The sequence below is a fragment of the Gigantopelta aegis genome, chromosome 9 (assembly GCF_016097555.1).
Source record: "Gigantopelta aegis isolate Gae_Host chromosome 9, Gae_host_genome, whole genome shotgun sequence".
NCBI classification, from domain to species: domain Eukaryota; kingdom Metazoa; phylum Mollusca; class Gastropoda; order Neomphalida; family Peltospiridae; genus Gigantopelta; species Gigantopelta aegis.
This window is the reverse complement of record NC_054707.1, coordinates 42388186-42405212: the sequence shown is the minus strand read 5'-3', so window position 1 is coordinate 42405212 and position 17027 is coordinate 42388186. Positions and strand designations below refer to the sequence as shown.

The 17027-nt window shown below is 40.4% G+C and overlaps 1 protein-coding gene across 1 annotated transcript; it reads right to left on the bottom strand.

The window, feature by feature from the left end:
- Nucleotides 1-495: 495 nt before the first annotated feature.
- LOC121382206 lies at nucleotides 496-14782 on the bottom strand. Its single transcript, XM_041511732.1, has 6 exons — nucleotides 14654-14782; nucleotides 12413-12445; nucleotides 9391-9684; nucleotides 5698-5770; nucleotides 3428-3561; nucleotides 496-1544 (listed from the first exon to the last, which is right to left on the bottom strand). Exons 1-6 carry the CDS (start codon nucleotides 14712-14714, stop codon nucleotides 1471-1473), a joined length of 669 nt encoding a protein of 222 aa, XP_041367666.1. The 5' UTR covers nucleotides 14715-14782; the 3' UTR covers nucleotides 496-1470.
- Nucleotides 14783-17027: the final 2245 nt, after the last annotated feature.

The window sequence follows — 17027 nt, the reverse complement described above, 5'->3', positions numbered from 1 at the left end:
AGAAGGTATTTTACAATTTCAAAGTCACATACTCATGTTTCACTCAATTGTAACGTTATCCAAGTGTGTTACAGGTTTGTAGATTAACTAAACTTAGTGTTAATTTTCACGGGCTGAAACTAGGGTCTGTTCCCTTTAAATGTTCATGGATTATGCATAATTCCTGAGTGAGTCGGACATTACATATATTACGTGAAAATCCTAGGGATTATACATAATCCTTGATAACATAATATGTATTCCCTGTAATATATATATCGGGTAGGCCGAAGAAACGATAACCCTCCTGAATATAGAATTATTTGAAAAGTACGGGGACATTACTATATGGATATTTGCCACCTAAAGTAAAAATTTTAGGCTCCTAGGTCAAATATTGTTAAAATAACAACATATTCAAAATGTTTGGTAAAAAATGCTACGCCAAAAGCTAAGTGCCCCCCCCCCCCAAACCCCAAAAACAACAAACTAACAAACAAAAAACCTACACACACCCCTAACAAAAACGATAACCCTACTGAACAAGGAATTGTTTAAAAAGTATGGAGACTGTATGGTTAATATTTCACATTCATTACTATATGGATATTTGCCACGTTCAATGAAAATTATAAACCCATAGGTGACGTAAAAAATGCGACGCCAAAAGTTAAGTTAAATTTTATTTACTTTTGTTTACTTAAAAAGGTGGTCAATATGTCTACAGTCTTGCTCGTAGACTGTCCTCAAACATATTTTTCATGAGGAATTTGTTTTTTCTTTTTTAAATTTCTTCCGGTGTGAATTCTTCCCATTTCTCTCTTATTTTGTCCTTTAGTCCATTCTCCGTGAATACTGTCGTGCCGTAAACAAAATTTAAGGTACATGTGTAGATAAAATTTAACTTATAGCTTTTAGCGGCGCATTTGTTTACTACAATTTTGAATCTGTTGCTATTTTAACAATAATTGAGCTATGGGCCTCAGTAAATGTGGTAAATATCCATATAGTAATGAGTGTGAATATTAAAATTACAGTCGCCATATTTGTTAGCCAATTCTTTATTCAGTAGCGGTTTTTTCGTTTTTGAGGGGTTGGGGTGGGAGTCATCCGATATATGTTCACAATTAATTGGTATTATATATCGACACTGATATTCTACACTGCAATGCAAGGGACTCCTCGAATTCTGCAAAGTCACTAATGAAAAAATAAATTAAAAATATAACTGTCGCAAAATTTAAGGCGCCACCTTAGATCCGCCGCTGCAAACTCAAACAGTCTCTTTAATAATCTAGATTTACACAACGTTATCGTATTTCCAAAGTTCTTGTAAATAACATTAACACACCGTTAGCACCAGCTACCGGCAAGTGTAGTTTACATCTGTTTTGCACGTGGATCATTTCAGCACTATCTATACAATGTTTTATGAGTCAATGACAGCAGATGACCTTGACAGAGGGTGACAACGTGTAATGTCACTGGTTTTCACCGATGAAACATCTCGAAGAAAATAATAACACAACCAGTAATAACCAAAGTAGTCGGCAGTATTGCTGTTCCTGAAATGTAAACAGAAATATTCCATTAGAATGAGAAGGAAGAATTTCACTGACAGATTAAATGTATTTGTTGGACAGGGGACGGGTGGTAGCCCAGTGGTAAAGCGCTCGGTTTGGGATCGATCCCCGTCAGTGGGCCCATTGGCTATTTCTCGTTCCAGCCAGTGCATCACGACTGGTATATCAGAGGCTGTGGTATGTGCTATCCTGTCTGTGGGATGGTGCATATAAAAGATCCCTTGCTACTAATGGGAAAATGTTGCGGGTTTCCTCTCTAAGACTGTCAGAATAATCTACTGACATTCAACCTCACATTACTGACATTTGGTCCTATATTACATCATTGTGGATTATACAAACATTATGATGCGCGGCTACTTTAGGATCGATTCCGATCAGTGGACCCATTGGGCTATTTCTCGTTCTAGTCAGTGCATCATGACTGGTATACCAAAGACCGTGGTGTGTGCCATCCTGTTTATACGATGGTGCGTATAAAAAGATCCCTTGCTACTAATGGTAAAATGTAGCGGGTTTCCTCTCTAAGATTATATGTCACATACAAACAGACAATAATTAATAAATCTAATGATGTCGCTAAAAAAACAACAACAAAAAACAATTTTAAATTTTGGTGGTGGTTGCTGGCCTAATCCCCCAATCGAGTATGTTTTTTTGTGCTATTCTATATGAATAAAAATCTGGCGTTGTCCCCATCCCCACTAGAGACTGTGTTCCCCACATTCCAGATATCGTTCTTACAGGCCTGCTAATGGGGACTGCATTTTTGGTATACCAAACGTTTTTCTTTTTTGTTTGTTTAACGACACCACTAGACTCGTAGTCATCAGAGGAAAGCTACATTTTATTTTCATTAGTAGCAAGGACTCTTTTATATGCACTTTCCAACAGGCACTTTTAGCACATAACACGGCCAAGTGGAACGAGAAAAATCCAGTCAGCTGAATGGATCCACCTAGGTGGTTCGATCCTGCGACGCAAGCACCTCAAGCAAGCTCTGAGCTAAATCCCGCCTACAAAACTAAAGATCATATCAATATATTTGAAGCGTTATATGGGACGTATGATATAGTTTCTGTTGTTCATATACCGGCCTCGGTGGCGTCGTGGTTAGCCATCGGTCTACAGGCTGGTAGGTACTGGGTTTGGATCCCATTCGAGGCATGGGATTTTTAATCCAGATACCGACTCCAAACCTTGAGTGAGTGCTCCGCAAGGCTCAATGGGTAGGTGTAAACCACTTGCACCGACCAGTGATCCATAACTGGTTCAACAGAGGCCATGGTTTGTGCTATCCTGCCTGTGGGAAGCGCAAATAAAAGATCCCTTGCTGCCTGTCGTAAAAGAGTAGCCTATATGGTGACAGCGGGTTTCCTCTCAAAATCTGTGTGGTCCTTGACCATATGTCTGACGCCATATAACCGTAAATAAAATGAGTTGAGTGCGTCGTTAAATAAAACATTTCTTTCTTTCTTTCTGTTGTTCATACATTGAGTTTTAAAGCGTTACACGATCGGCTGAAGTAGCCTACGAGAAAGGAAAGGAACTATTTGCACATTTAAACTTCGGCTATTTGATGTGCAACATAAAATTATGGTTATTTCGATACCTTGTCGAGAAAGAGAGACGGAAACCACTGCCTCTACCAAGAAGCAGCAATTTCCCCATGTACAGGACAACAGCACGTACCACGGCCTTTGGTGTACCAGTCTCAAATCAGTGCTTAAAATCGGGGGTGGGGGCCCCACAAAGAATCCACCAAAGACGACTAATCTTACAACCCATCGCACCTCAAGCGACCGTTCTACCACAAAGACCTTCTGCTCGCACTACCCTATTGTAGTTGAAGTCCTAATACTCACCACTGCAGCATGTTTCAATGACTACGGGCGTGATGTTATCGTTCAGGTAAATAGCAGTGGAAGTTGATCCATCACACGCCATATCTGACGTTAACTTGATTCTTTCCAAGCATATTTTAGCTCTTATGGCAGCCCTGTAAATTAACAGTTACAGTACTATAGTCATCAACATCCATACTTAAATCACCTTTCAAATGGGGGCGGGGTGGGGGAGGACTGTCCCCTCCATCCAGCTTTAGAGTTGAGGAGACCAGTGCCCCCTATCCTCAACACCCCCCCCCCCCACCCCCCGTTTCCGATGCCTATGAATTGCTATCGAAGAATGGCGTTAAACAGTAAGCAAATTATGGTCTATTCTAAATGGTTAAATAATACATATAAACCCTACATATAAAGCCCGATATTGCAGCTTTAAGATACATTCACTTAAAGCGACAGTCTCAAAGTTGTATAATCATACGTTATTTTTTCTTGTGCAGTGTAAAGGTTACACCTTCAAATAAATACCCCAACCCCCTAAAAAATACATCGAAATAATTTTATTATTACTACTACTACTTTAATTTTTTTTTTGAACTCTATATTATTGAAACATCCAATAAGGGTGGCCGACAGGTTGAGCCGTGTTATTAGAATTTTAATTTGACAACCCCCTCCCCCCAAAACCCCCCCAAAACAACTGGCTCTTATGCATGGATACTATACATTTTTTTAATCGTCAGTTTTGCCAGTGACTGACAATGGATTATTACTGTATATGGTCTTAGTGGCGTAGCAAGGGGGAGGTGGGAGGGCACTGGTTCCATGACTCCACAGTCAAACGTTTTTGGAGTTTTTACTGTATTAAATTTTATAAAATTGTATATACCTTTATTCTTTGTCGAGGATAGGGTGCTGGATGTGCCAATTTGAATGGTATTTCTACATTTTTCGTTAAGTTTCGAAAATTGCCGAAAACTTCACCAATGAAAACGTCAACGTCCCTTTGACGTGACGTCACAATGCGTTGACGTTTTAATATGGTTATTGATATCAAATCGATACTACATACATTCTTTTGAAATATGCGAAAATGTCGCTATTTTACATTTATAAACATATTTGTAAATTATATTATAAATGTAAAATATCTATGCATCGATCTAATACTACCTAATAGTTACATCTACCTACTGTGCTTTTACAAATGTTTAATGCATGTATCAATAGCCTTATGTGTCAATGGATCTATTAACTATACATGTTTTACTATGTAATGTACATATACGTAATTGTTGTTGTTATTGCTTTTGTACCTGCTCCTTGTAAGTGTTTTGTACAATAAATTGAATTGAACTGAAATAGAGGTAAGTGTTTGTTTATTTGTTTCTTTATATTAATTGTTTGTTTATAAATCAGGACCGATGAAGTAGGGGGTCGGGATGTTGCCAGGATTTTATATTGGAGGTGAGCGGGGAGGGAGAAGGGGAGGGGGAGGGGAGATACGCAAATTGGGAGGAAGCACTCACACTGTAAAATTGTTAGTGAGTCTAGTTTACCCAGGCAAACATCTACGGTCCGGATTTTTTTTTTTTTTTTTTTAAAGGGACATTCCTGAGTTTGCTGCATTGTAAGATGTTTCCGACTAATAAAATATTTCTATGATTAAACTTACATATTAAATATACTTTCTTGTTTAGAATACCAGTGTCTGTATATTCAATGTGTTTCTGGTCGTCTTAATATTTGTAAGAAGCTCAAACTGGATTTGATCTTCAAATAATTCAAATAATGTACCCGTTTTTTTTTTTATTTTATGGAAATAGAATGAAATTTAACCTAGTACAAATATTAGAACGATCAGAAACACATTTAATATACAGCCACTAATATTTTATGCAGAACAATATATTTGCTATGTAATTAAAATCGTTAAAATGTCTCTTTTAGTCGATAACATCTTTAAAAAATACAGCAAACTCAGGAATGTCCCTTTAACATATATTGGACCTCTGATACGGCCCAGAAATAAACATCACAATAATAAACATCGAGCCGAAACGTTTATCTTGAAGAACTACAGTCGGTCGTGTTATAATTTATGGGGCGACAAGCTCATTTAAAATATGTTGGGGGAAAAAGGGGCGTGATTGATATGGTTTGGGGTGGAGAGAACTTAGAGAATGGGCATTGAACTAGTCATTCGCGCTAATTAAACACCCATAAAATGTAACCAGGAACCGAACGCCCGTGCCAAGAACATGGAAATTACCTAAAGTTAAACAACGTACGTGCATAACTTGGTAGCATCACCGACATCCTCCATACCGTATGCTCTCTCACATACGCACGTCTCTGTCGGTGCTGTCAGGAAACAAGATGTAACAAAATTATTGCATGTGTTTGAAACGCAACACAGCGTAAACTAAAAATGCTTTAAATAATAACATGAATGCCAAACAAAAGTAGGGGTATTTCGACGAATAATGAGCCCCCGTTTATGATAGGCCTATAGGCAACGTATTTTGAAATCCTTTATTTTCGTGGGCTTAAATTTTCGTGGTTTTACTAAAGAGAGCACATTTCGGTATGTACTTAAAATCGCAGATCTAATATACATGTAGTATCATAAATTCGTTTTATATGTATGGTATAGTTTTATTATATTTTTGTAGTATTTTTAAATTCGTTGACCGCTCCAGTCCACGAAATACACAAAAATAAGACCACCACGACAAAAAGTGATTTTACAGTCAAATGTTAGACCCATAGGTCAAATATTGTTAAAGTAGTTCAAGTTAAAGTTTGTTTTGTTTAACGACACCACTAGAGCACATTTATTTATTAATCATCGGCTATTGGATATCAAACATATGGTAATTTTTACAGTCATAGAGAGGAAACCCGCTACTTTTTTTCCCCATTAATACCAAGGGATCTTTTATATGGACCATCTCACAAACAGGCTAGCACATACCACGGTTTTTGATATACCAGTCGTGGTGCACTGGTTGGAACGATAAATAGCCCAGTGAGCACACCGACGGGGATCGATCCCAGACCGACCGCGCATCAGGTGTGCACTTTACAAATGGGCTACGTTCCACCCCGTTGTTAAAAAAGAAACAGATTCAAAATTGTAAGTAAACAAAACACGATGCGAAACAGGAGGGCAATTAGTACAATGACGCCACATTGTTGATACTACCAATTTTGAATATGTTGTTATATTAAAAATATTTGACATATTATGGGCCTAAAATTGTCACTGAAGGTGGCAAATATCCATAGAGTAATATACCTCGAAATTCGCGACCGCAATTAGCAGTGCCGCCGCAAAACGATGTTGCAAAATTGATTTGCAATGATATGTTTAGCATTATGGGATATATACTTTATTATTATTTGTACACAATTGACCTAGTAAGATTATCTGAATCATCGAGGGCTGTAGTATAGTAATGGGTGTGAAATATTGATTTTCGCGGATATAATGGGTGTGAAATATTGATTTTCGCGGATCTAATAGGTCTGAAATATTGCTTTTCGCGGATTTAATAGGTATGAAATATTGATTTTCGCGGATTTAAAATTTAGGTTGAAGAGTGCCGGGCATATTTGTAACAGATTATTTATTCACTCAGTATTTTTAATTTCATTTGATATTTCATGCAAGACTAAGGAAGGAAGGACATTTTTTTATTTAACGACGCACTCAACACATTTTATTTACGGTTATATGGCGTCAGACATATGGTTAAGGACCACACAGATATTAAGAGAGAAAACCCGCTGTTACAACTTCATGGGCCACTCTTTTCGATTAGCAGCAAGGGATCTTTTATATACACATATACACCATCCCACAGACAGGATAACATATACCACGACCTTTGATACACTAGTCATGGTGCACTGGCTGGAACGAGAAATAACCCAATGGGCCCACCGACGGGGATCGATCCCAAACCGACCGCGCACCAAGCGAGCGCTGTACAACTGAGCTAACGTCCCGCCCCTGCAAGGCTAAATTTGCACGACAAAACCCACGCGATGTTGTTACAGAACCCAGTCGCTTTAATATTAAATTGTCTCAGTGTATATAGCCACCTACCTGAAGGGGTAGTCGTCGTGATAGGGGTGGTGGATGACGTGGAAGTACTGGAGGTGGTAGGCGTAAGGGTAGTGATAGTAGTAGGGGTAGTAGTGGCGGTAGGAGTAGTGATGGTGGTAGGGGTACTGGTGGTAGGGATACTGGTGGTAGGGGCACTGGTGGTAGGGGCACTGGTGGTAGGGGTAGGGGTAGTGGTAGGGGTAGTTGTAGGGGTAGTAGTGGTGGTAGGGGTAGTGGTAGTTGTAGGAGTAGTAGTGGTAGAGGTAGTTGTAGGGGTAGTGGTGGTAGGGGTGGTGGTAGAGGTAGTTGTAGGAGTAATAGTGGTGGTAGGAGTAGTGGTAGTAGGGGTGTTGGTAGGGGTAGGAGTAGTAGTAGTGGCAGAGGTAGTTGTAGGGGTAGTAGTGGTAGGGGTGGTGGTAGGGGTAGTTGTAGGAGTAGTAGTGGTGGTAGGGGTGGTGGTAGGGGTAGTAGTGGTGGTTGTAGGAGTAGTGGTGGTGGTGGTGGTAGGAGTAGTGGTGGTAGATGGGGTAGTAGTAGGGGTAGTAAGGGTAGTAGCAGGGGTAGTAGTGGTGGTAGTGGTTGGGGTAGTACTGGTAGTAGAGATAGTGGTAGTAGTAGGGGTAGTAGTGGTGGCGATAGTAGTGGTGTTAGTGGGAGTGGCAATGGTAGTCTCTGAAATATATAACAACAAAATATTAAAACATGGGGAACTATCCAGAATATAGTCAAATATTTAATGCACTCCGAAATATATAGTTTATTTACTATATGGTTTATTTTCTTTACGCTCAACCGATTTCTAAAACCTTTTTTAAATATTGATATCAGACATTACATATATATATTTTATTGTTAATAAATTATCCGTTTCCGAACATCCGAAGTGTTTCTGGTTATCCTGATATAATACCACAAAATGCATTTTTCAAATAGTTCATATATATATATATATATATATATATATATATATATATATATATTCATAACACGCACGTACGTTTGAGAAGTGACGGTTATGGAGACCAACTCTATTCTGTTTTAATGTGGTATTTTCACATTCAACGTCACAGACATGTTTCACTCTATTGTAACGTATCAAGATATGCTACATGATTGTAGATTAACCAAACTCAGTGTCCATACAATGGCGTAGAGGATGGGAGGGAAGGCACGGGGTCCATCCCACTAATCAAACTCTTTTTTTTTCAACTTTATTAAATTTGATAAAAATCGTACATATATATACATAGTGTGGGTTGCCCCTCCCCCTCAATATGGGTTGGCCCCCAATATCGGTTGCCCCACCAATATGGGTTGCCCCTCCCTCCCGAATATAAAATCCTGGCTACGCCAGTATGTCCATATATTCACGGGCTGAAACCAGGGTCTGCGGCTTCAATAAATCGGTGGACTACTATAGCTACCAGCGGTTATTGCCAGCTGGGCTCAATTTCACAAAACATCGTAAGCCTAGTTTTGAACGTAAATGTAAATCTACGACTAAAGCACAATTCTTATTACTAATATAGTTCAGCAAATATGGTGAGAATAACACATATTCCATTTTCTTTAGTCTTTAAAATACTCGAGCTAGTAGCAGATGTAAACTTACAATGTTTAGTGAAATGGGCCCCTGACCCGGAAGTGCCACAACGGAGAGTCGCCATAGTTCCCAGTGCGTCAACGAAAACGACCCGACCAAAACCTCGACGAGCCAACGAACAATAGCCCGCTGGCTATATGGGTGTATATAGCAGTCAGAAATATTTTTAGTATAAATAATATATTATAATACATTATGGAGATAACGTCTGATGTAATTATAAATGAACGTATAGATGTAGTCGAATAGAGATAAATAAACGTTTACCTGGTTCCAATGTAGGTCCGGTAGGTCCATCAATTAATATAGGCCCGCCTTCCCCTTCAAATCCTGTGGGTTCCAGAAGTGCTGTAATATTTTCTGGTTCCCATGTAGGTCCGGTAGGTCCATCAATTAATATAGGCCCGCCTTCCCCTTCAAATCCTGTGGGCTCCAGAAGTTCTGGTTCCCATGTAGGTCTGGTAGGTCCATCAATCAATATAGGCCCGTCCTCACATCCAAATCCTGTGGGCTCCAGAAGTGCTGTAGTAATGTCTGGTTCCCATGTAGGTTCGTTAGGCACTTTGCGCCAAAGAGATAGCAAACATAGAGAAACCAGAAACCAGCTGTAAGTTTACAGATAGTCGTTAGAAATCACGATATATCACCAATATTATATATACCATGGACTCTGTCTAAACCGATAGGATCGATCCCCGTCAGTGGACCCACTGAGTAATTTCGTATTCCAGCCAATGCACCACGACTGGTATATGAGAGGCCGTGGTACTGGAATATGTTATCCGGTCTGTGAGATGGTGCATTTTAAGCATCCCTTGGTACTAATGGGAAAATGTAGCGGGTTTCCTGTCTGACTATAACATATTATGTCACAATTACCAAATGTTTGACATCCAATAGTCGATGATTAATAAATCAATGTGTTCTAGTGGTGTCGTTAAACAAAACAAACCTTAACTGTCTAAACCGGATACAAGTAGCACTGACGAAATGCATCAGAATATGCAGAGTGCCGGAGTAGACGGATTTCACCCACGCTAAGGTCAGAAATCCGGATTACCTAGTTAAAGGTTTCTTTAACGACACCACTAGAGCACATTGATGTTTCATCATCGGCTGTAGGATGTCAAACATTTGGTAATTGTCACATATAGTCGCTACATTTTATTTCATTGGCAGCAAAGGATCTTTTATATGTATTTTCCCCATAGACAGAACAGCACATGTCACGCTTTTGATATACTAGTCATGGGGAACTGGTTAGGACAGGGGAAAAATCAGAGAATAGTTCCACAAGGGAGTTGGATTCTGCGACCAAATCACCATAGACGAGCGCTCTACCGACTGAGCTAGATCCCGCACCCCCGGGTTACACAGGAAGGAAATGTTTTATTTAACGACGCACTCAACACATTTTATTTACGGTTATATGGCGTCGGACCATACGGATATTGAGGGAGGAAACCTGCTGTCGCCACTTCATGGGCTGCTCTTTTCAATTAGCAGCAAGGAATCTTTTATATGCACCATCCCATAGACAGGATAGAACACACCACGGCCTTTGATGTACCAGTCGTTGTGCATTGGCTGGAGCGAGAAATCGGGTTACACAGATGCTGGTTAAGACAGAGTCCAGTCACTGCATACATATACAAACGAAACGCGACTAAAAAAAAAAAAAAACCTGTACATAATCCGCATACTGTAAATGATCACACAATATTATCTTACTAATTCAAACAGAAACTCTTCTTTTGAATGTCTGTCAACTTTACATAACAAAATCGCAACATAATATGATATGCACATTTTATTTACGGTTATATGGCGTCAGACATACGGTAAAGAACCACACAGATATTGAGAGAGGAAATCCGCAGTCGCCACTTCATGGGATACTCTTTTCGATTAGCAGCAAGGGATCTTTTATATGCACCATCTCACAGACAGGGAAGTACATACCACAACATTTGATATACCAGTCGTGGTGCTCTGGCCTTTGTTACACCAGTTGTGGACCCCTGGCTGGGACGAGAAATAGCCCAATGGGCGCACCGACGGGAATCGATCCTCAATCGATCGCGCATCAGGCGAGCGCTGTACCACTGAGCAACGTCACGCTCCCTGATGTTAAAGAGTTTCACAATATAACCTGGAAATTAATTAAGCACCACCCAATTTATATTGTCACTAAATTATTATTATTATGGGTGGTATCCAGGCAATATTAATACTGTAAATATCATGTCTCTTCTACCTCTTGGTCTGATGAAAGCCGAATTCTTCTGCACATGACTGATGGAAGAACTCGTGTCTGGTGGCAACCGAATACCGCCTATGCCGCCTATGCCGCCTACAACATCCTGGAAACCATTGTATTTGTCGGTGGTTCTGTGATGGTGTGGGGATGCGTTTTGCATGATTGCAAGTTGGATCTGGTCACTGTTCAAAGCAATCTTAATGGGCCAAGGTATCAGAGGGACATCCTCGAAACAACCATGCTTTGGCCACGAGACCAGTGTTTATGGATGACAATGCTAGACCCCATCGAACGCGTGCAGTAATGGATTTCCTACAGCGAAATGCAAGCACTACCATTGCTTGGCCGGCATGAAGCCTTGACCTCAATCCGATTGAGAACTTGTGGATTATTCTGTGTCGAAGAGTACGTCAGAGAGATCCTCCAGTCCAAAGTTTAGCAAAATTGTCAGCAGCATTGCAATAGGAATGACGTGCGATCACCCAACGTTAGATCCAACGTCTAGTCCAGGGCATGAGAAGACGTATTGAAGCGGCCATCCGTGTCGGTGGGGGGTTACACCAGATACTGAAGTTTTGAAGATTTTCTAACACTCTGGACCTTGTTCGAGCATGACAGCCATAAAACACTTCTGCAAATCATTTCAAACTAGCGCCAGTCCCATAGTTAATTTACTTACATTTTCACCCAAATTGACACATTTCATTTCCCTTGTAACATTACACATTAAATTAGGATAAAATTATGTCTTAACTTTCGTGTGATCATGTGACATGCTACATCTCCACAACAAAATAGCAATTTACATGGAATGGGTCAATTAAATAGTCACAGTATACTTGTGAAGGTACAAACACACACACACACACACACACACACACACACACACACACACACACACACACACACACACACACACACACACGCACACACACACACACAAACACACACACACACACACATTCTCGAGTATGTAATACTGTCGATATCTTAATTATTATAGTATTATTATTTTAAAACCCCACCTACCTTCAGTAGGAATACTAGACAGTTCTGCTGTACCTGAGAGGGAAAAAACATTATTTTATTTTACCAAAACATTAATGTGAATGATACTTATTAGAGCTCAGTCTTTAATCTCATATACCTTATATAGAAAGAAAGTTTGTTTTGTTTAACGACATCACTAGAGCACATTAATTTATTAATCATTGGCTATTGAATGTCAAACATTTGTTAATTTTGACATGTAGTGTTGGAGAGGAAACCCGCTACATTTTTCCATTAGCAGCAACGGATCTTTTATATGTACTTTCCACAGACAGAAAAGTACATACCACAGCCTTTGACCAGTTGTGGTGCACTGGTTGGAAAGAGAAAGAAAGAAAAAAAACCCAAACAGCTGAATGAATCCACCTCAGGTGAGCACTCAACCGAGTAACAAGGGGTATTTTATATACACCATACCACAGACAGGATAGCACATACCACGGCCTTTGATATACTAGTCGTGGTGCACTGGCTGGAACGAGAAATAGCCCAAATGGGCCCACTGACGGGAATCGATCCCAAACCGACCGCGCACCAAGCGAGAGCTTTACCACAGGGCTACGTCCCGTTCCACCTATTATAGAAACGTTTTGCAATCCGACGAATACGGAATACGTCTACCGTTTATTTTATAATTTTAACTTGGCCAAGCAAAATCTAATAGGGTTAATGTTTTGAGTCAGAACATTACGGTTAACCTTCCGTCGAAATCTATTTGTCTGTCTGTCTGTCTGTCTGTCTGTCTGTCTATGTATGTATGTATGTATGTATTGATATATGAATATCTATATATTGTATGTATGTCGAGGTTGACTATTACATACATAGATATTAACGCACTGGCGCCGGGGATAATTAAATCCTTTCTGGCCTTACAAAGTGTCCCATGCCGTTGCTGGGACTCGAACCTGTGGCACCGATTCGCCCGCAAATTGCAAGGCTAACCACGATACGCTCTGAGCTATCGAAGCTTCCATAAAAAGGATGTATGTATGTATGTATGTATGTATGTATGTGTGTGTATGTATGTGTGTGTGTGTGTGTGTGTGTGTGTGTGTGTGTATGTCGGGTTTTGACTTAAACATACATATATTCAATGACGCACTGGCACAGGGGATATTAAAATCCTTTATTGCCTTCACAAATGTCCTCATGTCGTTACCGAGACCCGAGCCTGTGGCACCCAATCGCCCGCAATTGTTGGGCCGGAACGCCACCAATCAGACCAACTACGTTCCACAAAAATAGAACGATCGTTAGTCGACAGTATTCGTACCTGTCCAACAACCACGCGGTTCTAAGGCCCCATGACTTGACAACGTTTGACTTACATGCAGATGTGGACAGACCTGGCACTGGCTATATATGTATTTTTATATTTTGAATATCTCTATTGTATGTATGTCGGGTTTTGACTGTATGTATGTATGTATGTATGTATGTATGTATGTATGTATTGATGTATGAATATCTATATATTGTATGTATGTTGAGGTTGACTTACATACATAAATATTAACGCACTGGCGCAGGGGATAATTAAATCCTTTCTGGCCTCATAAATTGTCCCATGCCGTTGCTGGGACTCGAACCTGTGGCACCGATTCGCCCGCAAATTGCAAGACTAACCATGATACGCTCTGAGCTATCGAAGCTTCCATAAAAAGGAAGTTCTTTAACTCAACTATATGCATGGGGCCTACAATCTACGCGGTCGATCCCACTTACGTGCATGAAACAGTGGGCAGACCTGGCACTGGCTAGTATGTATTGATGTATGAATATCTATATATTGTATGTCGAGGTTGACTGTTACATACATAGATATTAACATACTGGCACAGGAGATAATTAAATCCTTTCTGGCCTCACAAATTGTCCAATGCCGTTGCTAGGACTCAAACCTGTGGCACCGAATCGCCCACAAATTGCGAGACTAACCACGATGCGCTATGAGCTATCGAGGCATCCATAAAATGGATGCTCTGTAACTCAACCACATGCATGGGGCCTACAATCTACGCGGTCAATCCCGCTTACGTGCACGAAACAGTGGGCAGACATGGCACTGTATGTATGTATGTATGTATGTATGTATGTATATATGTATGTATATATATATATTGGCCTATAACATACTACATTGGTTACAAACTCAGGGATGTCCATTTAATGAACATACCAATGCATTTTATATTATATGGATGATTTAAAACTTACCGCGTCCTAGCGCCGACAAAAGACAAAATGTTTCCACGGTGGTTATGATGAAGAATTGCATCGAGAACTTTCACTCCGATGTTTTAAACACTGCTGTTCCTTCCGTGTGCAATGTGTTCAATTTAACGACTCAAAATAATTAATGTTTATTTATTCACACAAACATACTCATGCAGAAAGGTGTCTTGATCATCAGGTATATGTCAAGTGTATGAGCGACTTATTGTGAAGTTAACATTAAGATGCATGTTATAACTCGATACCGACATATCAACACTGGTGTATTGAAATAGAAGAAAATAAACAATTTCATGGTCAATTGCACACACAAAGAAACAAACACGATCAAAGAGAGATTTGAGAGTTAGATGATCACAACATCGATGACTTACAATTAATATATATCCCTGGGAATTAATTAAGCACACACACACACACACACACACACACACACACACACACACACACACACAACACACACACACACACAACACACACACACACGCACACACACACACACACACACGCACACACACACACATGTCCTCGATATACACAGAACATTAATTTTACTGTTTTGTATCCATGGAAATGCTCACAATTACTGGGGAAGTACAAGTAATATGATCAAAACCAGATGGTTCTTAAGTTCCAGGGCTTCGTGATATACCAGTCGTGGTGCATTGGCTGGAGCGCGAAATAGCCCATTGGGTCTACCGACGGGGATCGGTGCCAGACCGACCGCGCATCACATGAGCGCTTTACCACTGGGCTACGCTCCACCCAGAGGTGATGTGAGCAGAATTTGACATGGCTGATGTTAGTGTTTACATAATGTGCCCAATACTGTTACATGTGAGTAGAAAGGGAGGGAGTGTTTTGTGTGGGGTTTTATTTTGTATGTGTGTTTTTTTCATTTGTTTTTCATGTGACCTAGATTAGCGACTGCATCCAAATGGAATCGGGTGGGACCTAGCCCAATGGTAAAGCGCTCGCTTAATGCACTGTCGGTTTAAGATCGATCCCCGTCGGTGGCCCCATTGGGCTATTTCTCGTTCCAGCCAGTGCTCCACAACTGGTTTAACAAACGCCGTGGTATTTATTATCCTGCCGGTGGGATGGTGCATGTAAAAGATCCCTTGCTGCTAATCGAAAAGAGTAGCCCATGAAGTGGGGACAGCGGGTTTCCTCTCAATATCTGTGTGGTCCTTAATCATATGTCTGACGCCATATAACTGTAAATAAAATGTGTTGAGTGCATCGTTAAATAAAACATTTTCTTCCTTCCTTCCAAATGGAATCTAAAAATGGCGAGTCATGTGATGACTAGAATTATGATTGAATAGATATGTACTCGCGACTACACCCGTAATGTATTCCAACTGCTCGGTGGTCCCATTCTCTGATTGTTTTTTCTACGACTCTACGACTGGTATATCAAAAACCCAGATATTTGCTATCCTGTCTTTGAAAAAATGCATATTAAAGATGCCTTGCAAGCGGAAGTGGGATCACATCCCGACTGCATCCAAATGGAATCGGGTGGGACCTAGCCCAATGGTAAAGCGCTCGCTTAATGCACTGTCGGTTTAAGATCGATCCCCGTCGGTGGCCCCATTGAGCTATTTCTCGTCCCATCCAGTACATCACCACTGGTATATCAAAGGCCGTGATATGTGCTATCATGTCTGTAGGATAGTGCAAATAAAAGATTCCTTCATACTAATGGGAAAATTAAACGGGATTTTTCTCTAACAATATATGTGAGAATTACCAAATGCTTGATATCCAGTAGTCGATGATTAATAAATCAATGTGCTTTGGAAGACCAGTAGGAAGGACGTCTTCTGGAGATTGGGGGTGGGGGGTGGGGTGGGGTTAGTGGTTACAATATCCAGTGTAGGGGGAATGAGGGGGGCATAAATCATATTTTATTTTAATTCAGAGTGGAACAAAAACCATTTATTTTTGTCCGCGCGCGCGCGCGTGCGTGCGTGTATGCGTGTGTGTGCGTGTGCGTGTGTGTGCGTGTGTGTGTGTAGGGGAGGTTTACAGAGCCCCCACCCAACTCCGGTTTCTATGGGCGCGTCTAGGGGTGTCGTTAAACAAATTTCATCAAAAAAAAAGAAAGAAAAAGTTGTTTGCTTCTCTGGCATGGTTTAAATTGGGCCACCCGCCGAATGTTGATATATACCAGTTGTTAGGGAAATACACAAACATGTTTATTAGCAAGCCATTAGCGTATTCAAACTGGTACATTATTGTGGTTTGTTCATTAGACGATACGGCATGCTGTGAACCAGGTAGCGTGTTTGAATCTGCTGGCCTTCGTCCACTGATTCATTTGAGAAATTACCTTCAATTTGTTTTCAGC